At 35.5% G+C, this 23,292-nt stretch overlaps 2 protein-coding genes across 2 annotated transcripts; both read left to right on the top strand.

Annotated features, from left to right (window-relative positions):
- Positions 1–1,666: 1,666 nt before the first annotated feature.
- LOC125672338 (prostaglandin E2 receptor EP4 subtype-like) lies at positions 1,667–5,086 on the top strand. Its single transcript, XM_048908572.2, has 2 exons — positions 1,667–2,512; positions 4,696–5,086. The coding sequence occupies exons 1-2, from the start codon at positions 1,745–1,747 to the stop codon at positions 4,942–4,944; spliced, it is 1,017 nt and encodes a 338-aa protein (XP_048764529.2). The 5' UTR covers positions 1,667–1,744; the 3' UTR covers positions 4,945–5,086.
- A 12,702-nt stretch (positions 5,087–17,788) lies between these two features.
- Positions 17,789–19,350, top strand: LOC125672339 (prostaglandin E2 receptor EP4 subtype-like). The gene is made up of 2 exons (XM_048908573.2): positions 17,789–18,639; positions 18,805–19,350. Exons 1-2 carry the CDS (start codon positions 17,914–17,916, stop codon positions 19,063–19,065), a joined length of 987 nt encoding a protein of 328 aa, XP_048764530.2. The 5' UTR covers positions 17,789–17,913; the 3' UTR covers positions 19,066–19,350.
- Positions 19,351–23,292: the final 3,942 nt, after the last annotated feature.

Raw genomic sequence — 23,292 nt, 5'->3', positions numbered from 1 at the left:
TCCGCTCAATATCTTATGAACCCTTTGCTAGACAGACATCAAACTTGATACCAAAGGAATAGATTACCCCTATTGATTTTGAGATCACATGGTCAAAGGTCAAACTAGACATAGGAATATACTGACCACTCAATGTCCAGAGAACCATTGTTTGACATGCATCAAACTTGATACACTGGTGCATCTTCAGGAAAAGGTGGCCCCTATTGATTTTGAGGTCAAAGGTCAAACTGGACATTGGAATATACTGTCTGCTCAATATCTTGAGAACCCTTTGGTTGACAGACATCAAACTTGGTACACTGGTATATCTTTAGGAGAAGATGCCCCTTCTTGTTTTTGAGGTCACATGGTCAAGGGTAAAACTGGACATAGGAATATACTGTCCACTCAAGATCTTGAGAACCTTTGCTTGACAGATATCAAACTTGGTACACTGGTACATCTTCAGGAGAAGATGACCCCTATTGATTTTGAGGGCACATGGTCAAATTTTAAACTGGACGAAGTAATATATTGTCTCCTATATTTTAAGAATTATTGCTTGATTGATACCAAACTTGGTACAGTATAAAGAGTAGATGAGCACTACTGATTTTTTGGAACCTCACCATAACGTAAAAACAAAGCAGCAGACCAAGAATCACGTGACTTGCGTAGCCATTTTACGGCGGTTCACTAACTAAAATATGTTTCTTTATGAGTGTTAGAGTTTCCATGACGGCCCCGGTAAGTCTACGTTTTTATTGAGAATCAGGGCAACGATCTTTTGCGTGACAAGGGGTTGTGATCCTTGACACGGGGCACCCTTTAAGGTCCCATCTGACGGACATTAAAAAAACTGGTTTAGAGAGAGAGTGCCGCGGCCTTATGCTCCTCCTAGCGTGGAGAGAATTTTAGTGCTAAGTACATGTAATACATTGGAGTAAATTTCATTATGACTTGCAACACAATAATTAAATCCTTGGTAGAATTTTCGATTGATTGATTGACTATATCTTGTTTAACGTCTCGCTCGAGAATCTTTCACTCATATAGAAACGTCACCAATGCGGTGAAGGGCTGCAAAATTTAGGCCTATGCTTGGCGCTTATGGCCATTGAGCTGGGAGGGAGCTTTATCGTACCACACCTGCTGTTACACGGGACCTCGATTTTTGCGGTCTCATCCGAAGGACCGCCCCATTTAGTCACCTCTTACGACAAGCAAGGGGTACTGAGGGCCTATTCTAACCCGGATCCCCACGGAGCTGAGAACTGAAGAGGGATCTTAAAGGAACATGGACACGATTTGAGCTGAAAATTTTCGAATTTTATTTTTCCATTTTTAATGCTTAGAATGCTTAACTAACTTTCTAATGATGAAAAATAAAACGAGAACCTCATCTTCAGCTTTGGATAAATGAATTGTCCAAACACCTCCAACGAGAGCGCAAAAGTGCAGACAATGAATTTTGATTCAATATGCATGCGCTACCACACATATGTACTGGTACGCGTGCCTTCATCTTTATAGTATGATCAAAATAAGCGCAATTCAGGTGACCGATGTTTCTTTTTTTTAAAGTGTCAACATAATTGATGCATTGTTAAACACGGAAGAAGAAATAAAACTGAATTCGTTAATTATATCCTTGTTAATGTAAAATTGCACATATCTCTACGATATACAGTATGGTGTATTGTGGTTTTCGAACACTTTAAGTTTGAGTAATAATAAAGTATCTACGTATAATACTTGAATCATGTCAACCTTAAACACATCAACTGATGGAACTATTTACACTGTATCAACTCTCTCCTCGAATGCCGCTGTGAGTAACGTGGTCCCAGCTTACTTACTGTTCGTCTTTGGAGTTGGTGGGAATATCTTTGCGCTGGTAGTGTTATTGCTGACAGCCAAAACACACAATTGGAGGCCATTTTACAGATTTGTCTGTGGACTGGCGATCACCGATGGCGGTGGTATGCTCCTCTCTGTCCCCGTGTCCCTGTCTATATACAACTCGGACTTGAAAAAGGAATTGCCGCCAGCTTTGTGTGATTATCAAATGTTCATGTACATGTTTACACTCATGTCGTCGGCCATGATCGTCTGTGGAATGTCCTTTGATCGATTCCTCGCGACATTCTACCCTTTTCTTTACAACAAACCACACAAAGAAATTCGAACCAACATTGTACTGGCAGTGATATGGGGGCTTTCGGCACTCATCAGCAGTTTACCTTTGTTTGGACTTGGTTCAAGCCGAAAATTTTATCCTGGGACATGGTGTTTTCTAAACTTTATTGAAACAACAATAGAATTGAACAGAATTGACGCCATCATTTATGCCTCTATAGGTGTAATAATCGTCCTGGCAACGTGGGCCTTCAATATTGCTGTTATTGGCTACTTTATCTACAAGAGATATGCAGGGGAGACCACGTGGAGCGGGTGGAAGGACGTGCATGTCATCATTTTTCTTCTGATAGTAGTGGCTCTATTCACTTCCTGTTGGTTCCCGTTAATGGTATAGTAAGATATTTTTGATATACCTAATCCTTTTCACTTCCACTTAATGAATGTCAAAGAACAAAAGTCCTTACTTCTTTACATGCTGTCCGAATTATTTCATACCAATTGTTAAGCATTGTTTTCATAATATTTTTTTTCATAATATTGATTATGGATTACTCCATGTATCTGATTAAGATATAATGTCACGGCGGGTGTGATCTGTCAACAGGGTATGCTTACTCCTCCTACACAGTGGTCGCGGTAGATCAGTTGTAGAGCGGTTGCTTCGTAACTGGGGGTTTTGAGTTGCTCTTTTGCCAAACGCTCAGCATGTAGAAGTGAGAATCACGGGTTGTTCGGACACAACTTTAACAAAAGGCCCATGGGCCACATCACTCACCTGAGTCACTTGGTCCAATTATTTAAAGATTTTCCCTATATATTTGAATGTTAAACTTTGATCCCTGTTTTGGCCCCCAACCTACTCATGATGGGCCATGATATTTACAAACTTGAATCTGCACTATGTCAGGAAGCTTTCATGTAAATGTGAACTTTTCTGGCCCAGTGATTCTTCAGAAGAGGATTTTTATTGATTCTCATTATATATTTGTATGTAAAACTTTGAGCCTCCATTGTGGCCCCATCGTACCCCCGGAGACCATGATTTTTACAAATGTGAATCTGCACTATGTCAGGACGCTTTCGTGCAAATGTAAACTTCTTTGGCCCAATGGTTCTTGAGAAGAATTTTTTTTATTTATTAATATGTAAAACTTTGATCCCCTTTTGTGACCCCATCTAGGCCCCAGAGGATCATGAGTTTAACAAATTTGAATCTGCACTATGTCAGGAACCTTTCATGTAAATCCCAGCTTTTTGGCTTAGTGGTTCAGTGGATATTTTAAAGATGTTCCTTATATACTTTTATGTAAAACTTTGATCCGCTATTAAGGCCCCATCTTACCCCTAGGGCCATGATATTAATAAACCTGAATCTACACTATGCCAGGAAGCTTTCATGTAAATCTCAGCCTTTCTGGCTCAGTGGTTCTTGAGACGAAGATTTTTAAAGATTCTCCCTATATATTTATATGCAAAACTTTTATCCCATATTGTGGCCCCATCCTACCCCCAGCGACCATGATTTTCACAAACTTGAATTTGTACTATGTCAGGAAGCTTTCATGTAAATTTCAGCTCTTATGGCCCAGTGGTTCTTGAGAGGAAGAATTTTAAATGACCCCACACTATTTTTGTATTTTTTAAAATTATCTATACTTTGAAGACGGCATGGCCCTTCGTTTGAACAAACTTGAAAGCCCTTCACCACCCAAGGATGATTTTGGTCAGGTTTGGATATATTTGGCCCAATGTTTCTGGTGAAGAAGTCGAAAATGTAAAAATCTTACAGACAGACGACGGACAACAGGCGATCAGAAAAGCTCACTTGAGCTTTTAGTTCAGGTGAGCTAAAAACTTAATCTCTTCTCGCGGTGGTAGGCGTTGGAATGTTAAATAACCACCACTGCTACGACTCTGAGGGCTAAGCATAACTCAAAATTTGTGGTATTTCACCTACAGCTGGTGACGTTTGAATTTGAATGGAAAATTCTCGACGGGACGTAAAACAAACAACAAACCAACAACTTAGGCACCTGATCCCGCCTCTGGTGTGCCCATGAGTCTGTGTACCTGATCCCACCTCTGGTGTGCCCATGAGTCTGTGTAACTTAGGCACCTGATCCTGCCTCTGGTGTGCCCATGAGTCTGTGTTTGACCTGCTCTTAATTTTGTATTCTTTACTGGAATTATGAGATTGATTACTGTTCGTTAACTTCACTTTTTCCATTATTCTTTCGAGTAAAATTGTGAATCTACAACTTCTTGGTGTTGTAAATTGAGGATATATTGGAAATATGAATAATTCTAAAGTTAAAAAGAATGCACTGCCAGCATCAGAATATAAAAACATACATTTATATCGATAAGTTCAAAGAGTCATTATCTTGCATATCCAAGATTATGCATTGTCATCAATATATTTGCACTGGGTTCCTTTTTATGTGCTTCCATGGCGTTTTCTAACGTCTACAATGACAATCATCATTGTATTTGATTCAAACTTCGCACGTTAAGAGACCAACTTACCGCAAATTTTCCCTACAGTTGACTAAATACTGTTTCTCAATTCAGGTAAACATTCTGCAGCATGCCAACTTTGCACTTCCGGAGACGGCGGGTAAGACGGAGCTCCTGTTAACCAGACTGAGCATCACTAACTCCGTGGTGGACCCCTGGATATACATCCTCCTCAGAAGGGAGATCTACTCCTCCCTAATGGCGTGTGTCAGACGCGTGTATCACAGGAGAAGAGCAAGTCACACGACTCGGGCTCAGAGTTCTGGGGACAAGTCAGAAAATATGACTATAGAAACAAAATAATCATTTTTAAGAAAGGGGAAACGAGACGTTCGGAGGGCCTCTGGAACTCACATGTATGAGCATTTTATTGCACAAATACCTTGCTGAACAAATGACAATATGCAATGAAAAACAAAATCTGAATAAAGTTGGCTGAAATATTGTCTGAATTTAGTAAAAAAAAAAAAAAAAAAAAAAAAAAAAAAAAAAAGAAGAAGAAAGAAAAAAGGGAGCCAAGTTGTTGATTGATTTACACAGAAACAATTTTCTCAAGCGTCTGGTACAGCTATCATTGCTACTGGTGGATAGCGAACCATTACTGCGACAGAGAGTCGTTCAGATATGAAAACCGAATAACAAACCCTTATTGCTACGAGTGTGGGCGCTTAAGGATATGCGGGACGATGATCACGTGATGGTTGCGAATTTATTATAAATTTAGAACCGGACGCAGCGTAGTTAAAGGGATATGATTGTGACGTTTTTGAAGTCACTGTGAACTAACGTACGTAGGTCATGATTGTCGTGACATATATTTATTATGACTTTGACTAAAGTAAATATTTTCGAAATACAAAAGCATAAATCATAACAGTTGGGGCCTTATTTTGATTAAATAATTTTGTATGAATGCCGTTATGACGTGTTTTAGGAAATATGAGGTAACGACATAAGCGCGTGATTTTTGACGCCATATTTACGTTGTTTACGTTGACAGCAAATAGAGTTTGACAGATGTCGTGGTACCGCATGTTATTATATATTTCTAGACCTGTGTATTCTGTTCAAAATAGACTCAAAATAGAAATGAAAGACGGAGTCGCAACACGTCGAACAGAATCTCTGCACAATTTTAAAAGTACATATAGCCAAATTGAATGACAATAAACTTGGGGCTAAAAAATTCTGCAAACTTTTTATCATGCCAGAGTTATAACAGATATTTTGTATTATATTCCGAGATTTCGTAAATAATAAAAATAATTGAAAAATATATTTACACGAGGACTAAACATTTTGTCGGCACATAGGTACATGTGGTACCGCTCACGTATATACCTCTACCGGTACATGTATATACTGTGTCTGCGTCTTGTGAATTATTTAATGCAATTCATTGGATCATCTATGATACATGTAAGTAGAGATATACAAAGCAGGCTATGTATTATTTAACACTGATTTCTGGATATGCATGGCGGAATTTAATTACCGACGGATTTACTCATCAGAGAAAATGAAGTCCAAATGAGGTGTGCATGCATGCATTTTTTGCAAAAATAATTGAATTGTACGTAAGTTTAACTGCTTATTTGAATCAAAATTGTATATTGTTAGATGTTTGGATTTGAAATTAGATCGGCCGGTACGTGTGGAATTACCTAGATGTCATAAAACGGGGGAAATGCGGAATAAGCAAAATCAAAACTTATACTTTATCATCCTGTAGCAGCTCTCATCAAATAATGATTGTATACTTAAAATATAACATAGTAAATATATTTTACCCATCTAATTTTCATTTGCAGATCGGGGGGGGGGGGGGGGGGGGGGGGGCTTGACTTAAACGAGTGTTCTTGACTGCCTCTCCTCTACTTTGAAACGGGCATATTTGTTACGCAAATTCCATATTCAAATAAACCCAATCCCACTCCCTCCCCAGATTGCGTAGAAAGAAAACCAAACATTTGATTATAATTCTTGTATACATTTTTAAAATAATAAAGTAGGGGATCTAGAGGAGATGAAGCACTCACACCCCCACCTCACCCACTCCCCTAGGAATCTGATCTCACTTCTGGTAAGTCCAGGGATCCTTGTTTGTCCAACTCTTTATTTTGTATTCCTTATAGGAGTTATGAGATTGTTCACTGTTCGTTTTCTTCAACTTTCATTAATAGTTTTATGAAAATGTTTAGTGCGCCCAACTTGTTACACACCCTCCCTTTTCAAAACATTAATAGGTTTCACCACAATATAAGTTGAAACTTTAGAATAGTTAGAATCAATAGCAATCAAATAATTTACAAATACATCTAAAACAATATTTGCAGTTTAGAGGGGTACATAATGTAGATCTGCGATACGTAATTTCTTTACGTGAGTATCTAGTTGAATCATTAATGATCTAATTAGTATGTGTCCATCATCCGTTGATTCATGTCAATTCTATTGTATTTTTCACAGTTTACACTTTACTATAATGAATTACATGCACTGATTCAAATACAACTAATGGCACAAGATTATCTTAGATTATTAAATACTAAGGCGTAATTACGATATCAATATCGAATGTCAGATTGCTACTTCTTTGAATTATTTTTACAAAGGAAAATAAGGCTGTGTTCAAAACAATTCGAGCCAAACATTTGATTATTGTGGTTAAAGATTCACTAAAGTATTAAAGTTTTAATGAGATCAGAACATTTAGGTTGGTCGGTGATATTATTTTAATAGCGAGCGAAGTTTTTATCTATATATATTTATTATTCTGTTTAACGAAAATGAGTGATTTTCTGATGTTGATGTATGCTTCTAATTTTTGTATGTCTGACATCTTTAAAAAGGTGGCAACATATACATTTCCTTTAGTTATTAATTAAATTAAACTATATTGAGTGGAAATTGATAAAAAAAAAATTCCACTTTTAACCTTTAATATTGATAAGTCACATGAGGATGGAGCTACCTTAAATGAAATGCCTAAAGTCGTGTTGTAAGATGTCATGGGTCTTCGCTCGTCTCAACGGTCACACCGTATACATATTATGCTTTTAAGTGATTTTTTGTTGTTTGGTTTGGTTTGGTACCTTTATGCATTCTTTATATGAAATTTCAAAAATTCATATATAATATAAATATACATTCATACAGGATATGATTTTTTGGTGTTTATCTGAGCAATTTAGGCTCAAAATGCAAAATTTAAAAAAAAAAGACAGAGGAAATTCACACTGTTTTCTTTCCAAATTGAATTCGTTTTCATACCAACTAAAATATTTTCACAAATTAACCACTTTTAAGAACATAAGATTTAAACGTTGTGTTTGATGTTTAAAAAAAGATGTTTTAGAGAAAGAAAAAAAATCAGTCCAATTTATTTGTAACAATGTTCGATGACCTCAAATGACCTTTGGTTCATCATATCTTTTTATCCAATTCATTGACATGCCAATATTTTTAGTTAGTCCTGTAGCTATGGATGCCATCTTTAAATCATAGTAAAATAATTAAAATCTAATTACATTCAGTAAATGTTTTAGACCATTTTCCTAGGAAACTCTATCTCCAAAAAGATATTTTTTTTAGAGGCGCTGAGGAAATTCGGACTGAATTTTGGGCCATTTGTTTTTGCGTTACGTGGACAATATTTTCACATCATAGTGTCTGCACATAGACTGTTTGTATGGTGACCATTAAATATATCCATATTACAACCTGTTTGTTTGTTGTACTTCAGATAAAAATTTGTTTTCATTTATATCATAAGTACAATAACATACATATCCAAATCCTACAGAATATAAATTTCTTGCATATGTCAACCAACAAGTATAAGAATTTGAATCACAGACATCTAACATTTCCTGATAAACACTCTTTAAAATACAATTATTTGTCTTCTTTAGTTTTAACCAATATTTCAATATTCTATACTTTCTTAGCACATGTAGAGGTGTCCGTCCTAATTCATTGTAGACCATCATAGACATAGTAGACTTCTTGACATATAAAACTTTTTTTACAAAAATTCAAATGAACATTTTCCAAATCATTTACTGGATGTGAGCCCCAAACTTCACAACCATAATTTGCTAGACTTCCTGTATACGTATCAAACAATGACAACTGTGTACCTACATTTAAATGCATTTTTTCATTTTGGTTAATAGGCTACTTAAACTTTTTCTACATTGCGCTGCTAAAACATTTTGTGTTTTGTGAAATTTTCCATTAAAATTTAATGTTATACCCAAATAATTAAAATTTTCAACAATACTAACCAACTTGTTATCATACTTCCAACAATAATTATTTTTTAATTTCCCACCTTTTCTAAAAACAACTATTTTTGTTTTGTCCACATTAACCTTTATATTCCACTTTGAGGTATGCTATTGTAAACAATTCAACATATCTTGTAAACCTTGTTCTGTCTCTGAAAATAGTACCGTATCATCAGCATACATAATTAAAAACAAAACAATATCTTTGATTTCAACTGAGATACACATGTTTTCAATACATTCCATCTCGAAATCATTCACATACAAAGAGAAAAGAAATGGTGAGAGTGTAAAGTTACTCTAAAACATCGTTTTACTCATTCGTTAGAATTTTTGCTTTGGGTAAAGCGACATAACATTGTGCTATGTTTAGTTTGCGATAGTAAAGCGTCATCGAAACTTGGTTTTGTATGCCTATCTAAGCATGATTAAAGAACAAATAAATACATAAACTTTGAAATGTTTTTATTCATGCAAAATAAGTACCTGACGAATACGAAGGCAAACATGTCAAAACGATATCATATGATCTTGTTGGTATACATTTCGGGTTACTGTAAAATCTGAACCATACCGGCGGACCTTAAATTTACGAATTTCGAACTCGCAATTTCTCGAAGTTTTATCAAGGTCCCTTGAACTTAGAGTTGTAGAGAGTCACCTGTATTCCATTATCATCTGCATATGGTGTTTATATCTCTCAACTGATTCGATACGCTAGAGCTTGTTCTGCGTATGGCCAGTTTTTAAATTGAGGCAAGCTACTGGCAAACAAATTGATGGTGCAGGGGCTTTAACAGTCTCGTTTAAAGTCAGCATTTCGCAAATTCTATGGTCGTTATAACGATCTAGTTTACCAATACAATCTATCATCGGGTCAAATGCTGTCTGACGTGTTTCATACCGATTGTTAGACCGTTCGTGGCACATTGATTTTGACTACGGATAAATGCGTTTACCTGATCAAGATATAGGGCTCACGGTCGGTGTGACCGGTCGACAGGGGAGGCTTACTCCTAGGTACCTGATCCCACCTCTGGTGTGTCCAGGGGTCCGTATTTGCCCAACTTTCTATTTTGTATTGCTTATAGGAGTTATGAAATTGATCACTGTTCGTTATCTTCACCTTTCATTTAAATGATCGATTGACACCCAATGAAATATAATTAAGACGATAATTTGGTATTTCTTTTCGTCGGTAAAATTCAGATTTTGGTGTCTGAGAAATGTTACCCTTAAAATGTTGTTCTTTATTGCTGAAGACATACGTCTTATGGCATACATGTTTACAAAAATAATAAACAAGTTAACAATTGTATTGTGTGGCATGGTATGACATTATATGGTATGTTACACAATACTGATGTGAATTTATAGACAGAGAATACTATATAAGTAAATCATTACATAAATTAAAGGCACAGTAAAGATATTTCCCCAAATTACACAACTCTTTGAAATTTTTTACACTTAATAATTGTATAAGTTTAAAAATAGATGGGTTTTCCAATAATACCTCTTGATATATTTCCTGCGCAATTCAATAAAGTAAGGACATTTTAAAATAAAATGAAATTCGTCCTCAATATCTAAATTACAAAGTTTACAATAGCGGTTATTTCTTGCTACATTAAAATGACGTCCACTCTCAATGGCAAGATTATGCGAAGACATTCTAATTCTACTAATGTGTTTTTTATAAATATGTGGTACTTCATCAAGTAAAATTGCAATGAAAAATAGTCATAAATGTACATATAAATTTTACATCTTGGTGAGGAGTTGATTTGTTCAACAATATTCTGCACAAAAATATAAGAAATTCTTTACTTCATTATTGGGAAATAAGTATTACAATATACGCCATTATATTCTTCATTACACCAAATATGACCCAAACCTATATCAAATAGTTTTTTTTTTATATGGATAGCCCAATTAATCACATTTTGCTTTTCTGTCCTGACTTGCCAATTGCTTTTGTGTGGTGCTAAATTTTCCATTGTAATTCATTAAAACTGCTGCTAATTTCTTACTGCTTATTATCGTTATCGTTCGCTGTCTCGCAGGCCCCGAATGTCGCATATGACCGGTTTATATACTTTTACTTCGTGCTACCCATTGTTATCAATATACACTGTTACGTCCTACACAAATGACGTCGCGTTTTTGGTGACTACCAACTGTGGTAACCGGAAGTACGGAGTTAACATATTCGATTCGGTAGACTATACAAGTATAGCTTTTTAGCTCACCTGATCGCCACTTGTCCGTCGTCTGTCTGCAAACTTTATACATTTTCGACTTCATCTCCAGAACCACTGGGCCAATTTCAACCAGACTTGGCAAAAAAAGCATCCTTGGGTGAATGGCTTCCAACTTTAATCAAATGAAGGGCCATGTCCCCTTCAAAGGGTAGATAATCACAAAAATGCAAAAATAGGGTGGGGTCATATAAAAATCTTCTTCTAAAGAACCACTTGGTCTGAAAAGCTTAAATTTACAAGAAAGCTTCCTGACATAGTGCATATCCAAATTTGTGAAAACCATGACCCCCAGGAGTAGGGTGGGACCACAATAAGGAATCAAAGTTTTACATGCGAATACATGTATAATTATAGGGAAAATCTTTAAATATGGGTCAAGGTGACTCAGGCGAGCGATGTGGCCCATGGGCCTCATTTTTAAAATGCTTGCCGTCTTAACCAACAAATTAAATAAACATTATCCTGGTTCCCTTTGTATTTAGTAAGATTTTCTTTACAGATATAACCTTGAATATGAATGGTATTTGTACCAATCAAAACCCGTTGTTCCCCATATTAACACGGATGACCCCGTGTTAATCAAAACATATTTATCAAAACAAAAAGATTTTCAGTGTGTTTCGTAAAATATAATTTTTTAAAAAGATTACCCGTAGTGATGAAAACAACAAACGGGTTTGAATTGCTCAAATTTTCATAAAACTTATTCTTGTACAAGTAGTACAACTCTGTTAGAATTGAACACGGATAAAAAAAAAAAAAAAAAAAAAAAAAAAAAAACCTGAACATACTGTAATAGTTTGGCCAGATATTATATCATAACGTTCCGGTATAAGCAACATCATGTGTAATATCTTGTGTTTCTGATGGCCCTATTCCTATTTAAACTTCTATACCTAAATTGAAGTAACATGTGGACGATTACTCCTTGTATGCTGAAGTTGACTTCATTTTGTGGACAGATCTTATTATTTCTATGTAATTCTTATCTTTATGAGGTTATAAAACTGTTGGAGTAATTGGACCCACCAATGGCAAACAAACAAAACAGGTCCTTGGCAATTATTTAGAAACCACATTTGATTTATTTAAAACACTTCTCGCATATGTTGTGGTACAATACTTCTGATTCGGAAGTTTATCCTTCACTGCAGTTCATATTTCTGTGAGGAAAAATAGTCGCTTGGTAAAATATTTACTGGATCCAGCAATCTATCTTTTGTTTGTTACGGTTGTACAGGTACAGCAATTCCCATAATTTATTCGTCCCATAAAAGTTCCCCCACAGCATTTTCCATACTCGATAATACTGTTCTGATTTCAGTGTCACCATTTATTTCATATCGATAGTAGAAGGAACATAAAATATACTTTTCAAGATGAATTTCCTCAGTATTACTGGTGTTTTGTTACCATGACAACATAAATTATTGTTTGAATGTCCTTTTTTCCAGATAGTTCACAATCTAATCTTTTAGAAAATATTTACTTTATCATAGGTAAATAACACCAAAACTACACAGAAAATGCAATAGTATATGTTGTTAATTTACAGGAAATGCACTAATTACTCTGCTATGTAAAGGGTTCAAACTAAGACGTGATTTACATGAATAAGGACTTTCGTCGTTTGAAAGGGAACTTGGAGAAGAAATTGAATAAGCAAATGTTGAATGAAAGCAAGGGGTAGCTTAAACTTTAATTGTAATGATATATATCTAACTATACTTAGTTATAATGAAGTGTGTTATTTATGAACTAGACTGCTGCTGTACTAGCTTTGTGTGGTAAAGGAGCTGATTGGTGGATCCCCTTATATCAATTTAAGTGAACAGTCGATATTTTATCAATGGAAACTTGTGTCAAACCTTGGGGCTTATCAGGTTGAAGAAAAGAATTTATTTCCGGTCATCAACCGTCAAGAAGAATCAAGGAAGTGTGGCTTTAAAGTAGATGAATATCTCCTTTTACATTCTGCACACGGCGTTTAAAGTACATGCATGTAATATATGTGTTTGTACATGGATGACTTCCGCTGACAACATACGTATTTTTTATTAATCCATGTAAAACATTATTTTTCCATTATGTAGACGTTTTGGGTTTTTTTTTCTTTTTATCAGCCTTTGTAGTTTAGTTTTATTGCTAGTTTGTATTTGATTTTACTTCAGTTATTAGTTCCCTACCGGTTTGTAAAACCGAAGGGGACTATAGCTTTCTTCTCCATCTGTCTGTCTGTCTGTCCAATTTTTTCCCGTTATGCTTGCGTGTATTCATTCATTTAATACTTGCAGTGTAGTTTCATCGTGACAAACTACAGATCAAGTTCGAATTTTGTAACATTTAATGGACAAGTTTTAAAGCAATTTTTATATTTTACGTTTTTTATTTATCGGGATTGAGATGGTGCGGTAAAAGTGGGACGACTGAATAGAGACAGTCGACGAGCCTTGATCGCTGAATTTGTATAAATAAAACTTCATGAATTTGACATTTCAAGCTCATTGAACAATGAAAATTTATATCAAATCTGTTGATTACGCGAGTATTTTTGTGTAGGCTGTGAGTAATGTCTGATGCGTCGGCAGTTCTCAATTTACCGCATTCCTGCAGTCACGAGTATTCGATATCGGCCTTCAAACAGTTGAGAGTAATTAGTATTTTGAAGTCCTTTATAAGTATTTAACATACAGATATGAATGTTATATCGGTGTGTTGTTTTGTGCGTCTCATGATTATTTAAATATTTCCCCCACGTATTTTGTGCAAAAACTGCTATTTCATTCCTGATAAAAACTACATGCGTCAACTGTATGTAATGAATTCGACACCGGTAAACATGGTGACTTGGTACCAATGTATCGGGTCACAGTTCAAGGTCAAACAACAGTACCTGTACATTACCTTGAATATTAAGTACAGTCGTAAATTAATGGGGGCGCCGGTAGGATACATGTACTGGGTATTGCTTATGCAGTACTTTCAGAATGCTCATTTAGTTTTTGTTTCTATGTAAATACATGTATTGTATCGTCCTGAAGTCGTCCCAAGTATATGACAGATACATTTTGTTCCGTGTCGTTGGTAATTTCTAGTGTTTTATATAATTATGTATATTTATATTAAATATTTCTTCACTTAGGACAGTCATGTTTATGATTAGTTCATTGCAATCTTTGTGCTTTATAAAATATTTCAAATAAAGTGTGTATCTTGTATGATCCTCTTAATGGCTGTATCCCATTTCCATTCTCAATGGCCGTGTAGCGTGTGATATTGTGGCGAGAATTCCATCGTCATCGAAATCAAGTTATAGACTTGCATAGATAGTTTAGTCGGACACTGCTAGATTTGGTTCCGCAGTCGTGAGTTCAACCCCGGGTAAGGGCGGAAATGATTATCTAATTATAGTGAAGTTCTCTGTGCTTTAGAATTAGATATTTCTTCACTTAGGGCAGTGATATTGATTTAAGAGTTCATTACAATCTTTGTGTTTTATAGAATAGTTCAAATGCAGTGTGTATCTTGCATCATGATCCTCTGAAATTTACGTCGAATAACTGTATCGCATTTTCATTTCTTAAAAAAAATCAGTACAATACCTTTGTAGCTAAGACTATTTTAATAGCAGTTTTAATTTTCATTCGACGAATTTTCTAATTTAGGGTCCTCCTTTACTTTGTAAGCTGCTACATGTATCAAAAGTCACAATTTTCAACGAGAATGCATTAAAGAAGTACATATTAAACACAAATCGTCGATGATGTTTCTGCTTAGTAGCAAGAGCATCAGTTGTGATTCTTGCTGGGAGTAGATATAGAGAATCAAGCCTTACTGTCACGTAGACATAGCCACTGCTGCATGGGGAAAAGAAGTGTTTCATGTTTACTTAAAGAAGATGGGTGACTTTATCGAGCCGAGAACCCACAGAGGGACAAACATCAAAGTTAAAATTGAAACTCTCCGGAAAAAAAAAGAAGAGAAAAATTTGCATTTTAGTTAAAACAATCAATCCATATTTTCCAAAAATGCTTTTTTGATGTGCCCATTTCAAATGTACATTGAAAAAATTCTACTTAAAATCACCTATACGCGGAAAACGCACAAAATAATAGTAAATTTGACATTTCCAAGCAGATTTTCAAATGGAGTGGGCAAAGTCTCCATTGTGAACTAAGTAAAATATGTTAGTACATCTTCAGGTTTAATATGTTTTGTAAATAAAAGTATAAAGACTTGACCCACTCTATGAAAGAAGCTTACTTCTTGTGTATAACTTTTGTAGAATTATCAAGAAAATTCCTATGTCCACGACGGGTGACTTTAGATAGCTTGAAATTCGGAAACCTTTTATGGGATGGATAGCCGAGGTGGTATAGCGGCAGTCTCACTGAGGTTTTGGACAAGCCCAGATTATATATCTGTGGTTCAAATACCAATTTTTGATACCTATTTTTTTTCTTTGTTATCAATGAATAGACTTCCCATAATTATTTGTCTCTGGCATTTTATGCTAAGTTTATGCAGTCTTAATGACGATCACAAGTAATTGATTCCAACATGCAACTAGTGAATAAATGTAAACAAGTATGGGTCCTCCTGTGAAGTATGGATGCAAGGTGAAGATAACGAACAGTGATCAATCGCATAATTCCTATAAGCAATACAGAATAGATAGTTGGGTAAACACGGACTCCTGGACACACCAGGGGTGGGATCAGGTGCCTAGGAGGAGTAAGCATCCCCTGTTGACCGGTCACACCCGCCGTGAGCCCTATATCCTGATCAGGTAAACAAAGTTATCCGCAGTCAAAATCAGTGTGCCAAGAACGGTCTAACAATCGGTATGAATCACGTCAGACAGCATTTGACCCAATGATAGGTTGTATTGACGAACTAGATCGTTATAACGACCATAGAATGTGCGAATTGCTGACTTCAATCGAGACGGTTGACACCCTTGTACCATCAACTTGTTTGTCAGTAGCTTAACTCAATTTAAAAACTGACTATACGCAGAACAAGCTCTTGCATATCGAATCAGTTGAGATATATAAACACCATATGCAGGTGATAATGGAATATTGCTACATAAATATGAGAAGTTGACGATGGAGAAGCTGAAATCATCCCGATTGTCATACAGCTGAGTTGTCAGTTTGCCGTTGATGTTGTTTATGTAAAGGACACGTTAAAGGAAAGTTAAAGAGAACAATTGCAACAATGCTTAAGAAGTTACTTGAAGAGATCATGTCAAAAGCCAAATATGCAACCAACTGGTGCAGACTGTCTAAAAGTCACTGTGAACTGCAGTTAATTACAAAAACAAAAGCAAATCAAGTGTCTGTTTCTGTCCCATTTGTATTTGCTGGGAAATCTAACAGCAAATGTACGTTCTATAACTGTAAAACCGGCCTCAGAGTTGTACCAAAAGAGGCGAGAACTGATGCCTTTATCATATTTGGTATATTAGTACCAGTAGGTTGTAAATACTGTTCAAAAACATTTGTTGGGTGAAAACTGAATCCAAATTAAAGAATTAATACTGCACCATACAGAAAATGCTATTACACATTTGATTTACACCACAAAACATCCGAGGTTTCTCATTCACATCAGTTGATATGTCAATGGAAATGCGGGGAACATACTGTTGGATGTTGCGAGAATATATGTAATGTCATTTGGTACCTTCTAAGGTACTTCAGGCATCAGTGTAATTATGTGTGTGTTAAAAACCGCTTAATGTCTGATATACATGATGATGATTTTGATTAAATATCATTCTTTGAAGTATGATGCATGGTGAAGATAACGAACATTGATCAATCTCATAACTCCTATAAGCAATACAAAATACATAGTTGGGCAAACACGGACCCCTGGACACACCAGAGGTGGGATCAGGTGACTAGGAGGAGTAAGCATCCCCTGTTGACCGGTCACACCCGCCGTGAGCCCTATATCCTGATCAGGTAAACGGAGTTATCCGCAGTCAAAATCAGTATGCCAAGAACGACTTAACAATCGGTATGAAACGTCAGACAGCATTTGACCCAATGCGAGGTTGTATCTATATATTTGTTTTGAATTCTAAATATTTTGGGCAGCGTTTCAGTACGGTACTGTATCTATTGTAACTACCTGGACCATCAATGCGGATTTTAAACTCCCGATTCGCGACCGGTGCTCAATCAGAAATAGGCTTATTGTTCGCCAGGTTCATCCATCTTCTTTAAGTGTAATATTTCAGCTTTTTCGGCCATTCATGTCCACTTAACAAAGTCGCAATCTGACATAAAGTGTTCAAATCGCACAGGTGAAATGTCACATCTGGATAGGAGTTGACCTTATCCAAATGTCTACTACATGTAGCTTTTGTGCTATGTGTCAGTACAATGTGTTATGTATAAACATTTAATTAAATGATTATAATAATTATCGATATTTGAAAATAACCGTCCGCAGATGAGCTACAAGTAAACTTGGTGTAGCACTTCCTTCTCCACCGAGACAGGAAATGTTTCTGTAAATATTAAGATCATATCTCTACTTTAAGTAGTATTAAGTAGCTTTCCAGTTCCCCCTATCGGGAATTTTAAACGCACAGTAGGAAGTACATTTTATTCAAATATATTGTGTACAATAAATTTTCTGTCAGTTGATCATCTGAATCACATTGATCTACTATGAAGACATTGCCACGTCTATAAATGGAAAGTAATCTGACAACACCTTCACCAGAGTGGCCCTCACCGGCCCCGGCTTCTCTTTTGCTAGTTCTGGGAGTTGTGGGCAATACCCTGGCTCTGACTATCCTCTGCTGTTCTGCCAAAACTCACAAATGGCGTCCATTCTACCGTTTTGTTTGTGGACTCGCCATTACGGATGGGGGCGGAGTGTTCCTGTCCTACCCCCTCGTCATGGTCCGATATGCCTCTAATTTCCAGTATGACTATCCGCAAGCAATGTGTGACTATATGGCATTTATTTTGATGTTTACAATTTTGGGCTCGGCACTAATCGTGTGCGCCATGTCTCTGGATCGGTTTCTAGCGATTCTTTATCCACATGTGTATAATACACCGACGAAAAACCGCAGAGCTATAATAATGATATTGGGAATTTGGATTTTTTCAGCCTTCATATCGAGCCTCCATTTAATGGCCGGTCGAAGGAGCCTAAGTTTTTTCCCAGGCTCGTGGTGTTTTTTAGACTTTGTGCATGATACTGTGGTGGACAGGGTGCTAGCCTTTCTCTACTCGCTGATCGGGATTTTGATTCTAACTACCACTGCAATGTTGAACATGACAGTCATCGTAAACGTCTGTCGTAACATCCGACAGAAGAGGAAGAAGACCAAAAAGAAAGACGTATACATAATCGGTTTTCTCATGTTGATTGTCATCCTGTTCAGTACATGTATTACGCCTCTTTTAGTAAGTATTCAAATAAAGTACGTGTAGTTTTTACCGCGCATATGCCTTTCATAACAAAATTATTGTTTAGCTCAAAACATAACTGTATTTTTTTTGTTCAATATAAATAATTTAATAATACTGTCAATTCGTAAGTGATTTATATGACTCTAATAATTTCCACAGATAAACATCTTTGGCCATGCAGTCGGAACTATATCTGGAAATGGGCAGTTTGAACTGGTTGCGTTACGCATTTCCGTGACAAATTCAATCGTTGATCCTTGGATCTATATTGTGTTTCGGAAGAGTACGGTTGAATTTTTCCAGCGTAAGGCATTAAAATGGGGGATTGTTCCGCGGTCGCTTTCTAGTACTGATGCGCCATCCTCCACAAAGGAAACTAGTGGTACTCAAGAATCTTCCCACGAGACATCTACAATATAATTTGTTGTAAAGGGAAATCAACCTCAGATAAATGGAGCATGTCATTGTTGTACATTGCCGGGTTTATTTTATCTTTACAATCACGTTATGTTCATTACAGTTCGAAACATGGAATGTCAACTACTGACAGTTTAACGCAAAAGGAAAACATTTTTCAATGGAATGTACTACAGTGTATTATGAAATTGTAGTTTAGTATGTATTATTATTTAGATATTGCGGTATATTTTAATTAGTATTCATGATATTGTGGAAGGTTGGGAAATAAAGGAAGAGACAGGCTAATTATCAATTTCTTTTATTTCACGATAAAATGAATAATTAACGGTGCATGTTATGCTCCCGTTTTAAGAGATTCGAGGCATATAGTTTTTGGTCTGTCCGTTTGAGTGTTTCTACACAAAAACGTTAACATTGGCCATATCTTTTGAATGCTTAGTGCTACATGAAAGATGAAGATAACGAACAGTGATCAATCTCATAACTCCTATAAGCAATTATACAAAATAGAGAGTTGGGGAAACATGGACCCCTGGACACACGAGAGGTGGGATCAGGTGCCTAGAAGGAATAAGCATCCCTTGTCGACTGCTCACATCCACCGTAAGCCCTATAGATTGATGAGGTAAATGAGTGATTCATAGTCAAAATCAGTGCACCAAGAACGGCCTAACAATTGGTATGAAACACGTCAGACAGCATTTGACCTATTGGCAAACTAGATCGTTATGACAACCATAGAATTTGCGAAATGCTGACTTTAAACGAAACTCTTGAAACCCCTTCACCATCAACTTGTATTTCAGTCGCCTGCCTCGATTTAAAAATTGATCATACGCAGAACAATCTCTTTCGTATCGAATCAGTTTAGAGATATAAACACCATATGCAGGAAATAATGGAATATTGCTACATAAATACGGAAAGTTGACGATAGAGAAACTGAAATCATCCCGTTTGTCATAAAGCTGAGTTGTTAGTTTACCGTTAATATTCATTTTCAATAACATTTCTAAGTACGAAGTAGATGTGGAGGACTCTGTTGTGTCCACAGGAATAGATCGAATCGATATATGTATGAAAATGATTATTGTTAATATATGAAATGACGTTATTATATCGAAATGTTGATTTGAAGGCTAGGATAGACCCGAGGGCCAGGTCAAAACAGAAGTTATATTGTTATTGAATACAATATGTTCAGAATGATCAATTTCTGAATTTTGCTATGAAACGTTGTATATATTTCCCCCATAATCTCCTCATCACAAAATCACCAGATCCATTATAATCGGGGCATTTCATTCATCTTTGAGATTACATTAAGTGTTTGATAACAGTGTACCTTTCGGAATGCAAATATTAAAGTCTAAACTCCATTGTATATCATGAGCTCTACATGCCATAGTATCTATTATCTGTTCACGTGCACCAATGGTATAAATGTACAACTTGCTGTTTTTATTATCTTCACACACATTGAGGAGTTTAAGTATGTGTTAACCCTCTTGAAAAACTGGGAATGAATGAGAACATATCTATCTTGCATTTGGTTGAACTCAACCAACTACAAACATAAGTATAATTAAACATAAATGCTGATAAACTAGAAATGATTAATATATAATATCTAGTGTTTTATATAATTATGTATATTTGTATTGAATATTTTTTTCATTTAGGTCAGTCGTGTTTATTTTTAGTTCATTGGAATATTTGTACTTTATAAGATATTTCAAATGAAGTGTGCATCTTCATAACTGCATCCCATTTCCATTCTCAATGACCGTGTAGCGAGTGACCGTGTGGCAAGAATTCCATCGTCATCGAAAGCAAGTTATAGACTAGCATAGATGGTTTAGCGCTCTGGTCACACGCTGTTAGATTTGGTTCCGCAGGTCGTGAGTTCAACCCCGGGTAAGGACGGAAGTGATTATCTAAATAGAGTGAAGTTTTCTGTGCTTTAAAATTGGATGTTTCTTCACTTAGGGCAGTTTTATTTATTGAAGAGTTCATTACAGTCTTTGTGTTTTATAAAATATTTCAAATGCAGTGTGAAACCTGGTCCTGTGCTATTTACGCCAAATAACTCTATCGCATATTCATTCTTTAAAAAGACAGTATAATGTCCTTGTAGCTAAGACTATTTTAATAGCAGTTTTAATTTTCATTCAACTTTTCTAATTTACACGAGTCCTACTTTACTTATTTGATAGCAGTAAGCTGGTGCATATATCAAACGTAACAATTTTCAACGAGAATCAATAATGAAATACATATTAGATAAATGGCAAACATGTTGACTTGGTACTAATGTTTCGGATCACAGTTCAAGGTCAAACAACATCAAATATACATTACTTCGAATATTAAGTACATTCGTTAACTATTGGGGCGCTAAATTAGCCCTTTCATGATTAAAAAGCGTCCTCTTGCGGCGCATGCGTATAAACGTCACTGAGTGGCAACGCAGACTTCCGTATAAACAAAACAATCGAACGACGCGATGGTAAAAAGTTGTTGTGTGTACAAGTGTACAAATAGGTACAATTCCACGAGCAAATTCAGTGGCATTAGTTTTTTTCGATTTCCGAAGGACAAGAGACAAAGGAGAGCTTGGATAAAAGCTATTAATAGGGAAAATTGGGCCCCAAATGACAATACTTGGGTCTGTTCAGTCCATTTTATACACGGGTGGCATGGGTATGATCCATCAGACAACAACTACGCGACGACCTTGTTTTCCTACAAAGCAGCTGTTCGAGACGTGGCTCAGGTTGCCAGAGATTCTAGAAGACTTGAACGTCAACAATCTAAGGTATTTATACATGTATGACTCATTTAATTGTTATGAGGTTTGCTTTATATGTTGTAAGAAAATATGTATTATCACAAGTATGTATACCGACTGTAGGATTGAAGTGTAAACCAAAGGTGACATAATTTTTACCAACATGTAGGGAAGTAATATTTTTTAATGAATATGTTCAATATCCAATAAGTATCAATATTACATTATGTTTTTTACACAACCCTAACATCCCAACCAGACCAGGGGGTACAAAGTTTTCATAGCAATTAAAAATGCACGGCTGTTATACATATATACATATTTTTTATTTTCCAGGTAAGGAACCTCAAGGGGCAACATGTAAATATATACAAATACTGTACATATACATATACAAATAAAGAAAGTAGAGATTACATAACACATAGTTGCATGCAAATACAGTGTCATATATTGTTCAATATAAATTTTCCAGTCCAGTTATATTTAGAATAGATGGCTCTTCAGAACATAGTGTGTAAATGAATTTTTGTTCATCATTAGTAAAATTTTTAACTATTTTTTTCTATAGCCTCACAAAAAGAATTTCTTTCATCAACAAATTTTTCACATTTATTAAAAAAAAATGAATGTCATCACCTAATGAAACAGAGTTGCACTGATTACATTTTGTTCATTCCTTGTAAAGCCAGAATATCTACCAACTTCAATCATTATCATTTTGAGCTGATATCCGTAATTTACAAATAGATCTTCTAATATCAATTTTTTTTTATTTTATTAAGATAATTTTCAAGTCATTGTTCTATTGATTTTGACTACATTAGTACATAGAGAGGATATTCATAACTGTAATTGGAATTAGTTTCAATGTATTTGATATAATTTTGTGGCAACCAATCAAAGGTTGTAAATTCAACAGCCTTACTAATATGAATCACACTAATTTTTCTGGGTAATTGGAATCTCAAAAGAAATAAAGTGTGAGATATATACTATTGTATACAGGTCACAAAATCAACTGGACCTTTCACCTGGCTTTGATACTGTAGAAAAACACATTTTAAATTTTTCCAAAAAGTTAAGATGGCATTATAATGAAATTTATATTTTGATTAAATTTTAAAGATCTGGCCCCAGGATCATGAAATATCTTAATTTTAAGTCAAAATCTGAATATTGTGATGAAATGATTGAGAAGTCGATCATTCCAAAATAAAATTGCTATTCAATATTGTTTCATTGAATTTCTAGTGTCTGCAAATTAAGAGTTTCAGTTCAAAATATTCAGTTGAAATATTTTTTTTTGAAAATAATGTTTTTATCCAAATTTGCCTTTTTGGCATATATACTTATTGTAAGTCATCATATCTTCATATCTTTTATAATTAAACCAATTCGTGCTAATTTGAGAAACTATTTCTGGGTGTAGTGAG

Source organism: Ostrea edulis, chromosome 4, assembly GCF_947568905.1.
Source record: "Ostrea edulis chromosome 4, xbOstEdul1.1, whole genome shotgun sequence".
Classification (NCBI taxonomy): domain Eukaryota; kingdom Metazoa; phylum Mollusca; class Bivalvia; order Ostreida; family Ostreidae; genus Ostrea; species Ostrea edulis.
Note: the sequence above shows the minus strand (reverse complement) of the source record. Positions and strands in the feature narration are given on the sequence as shown.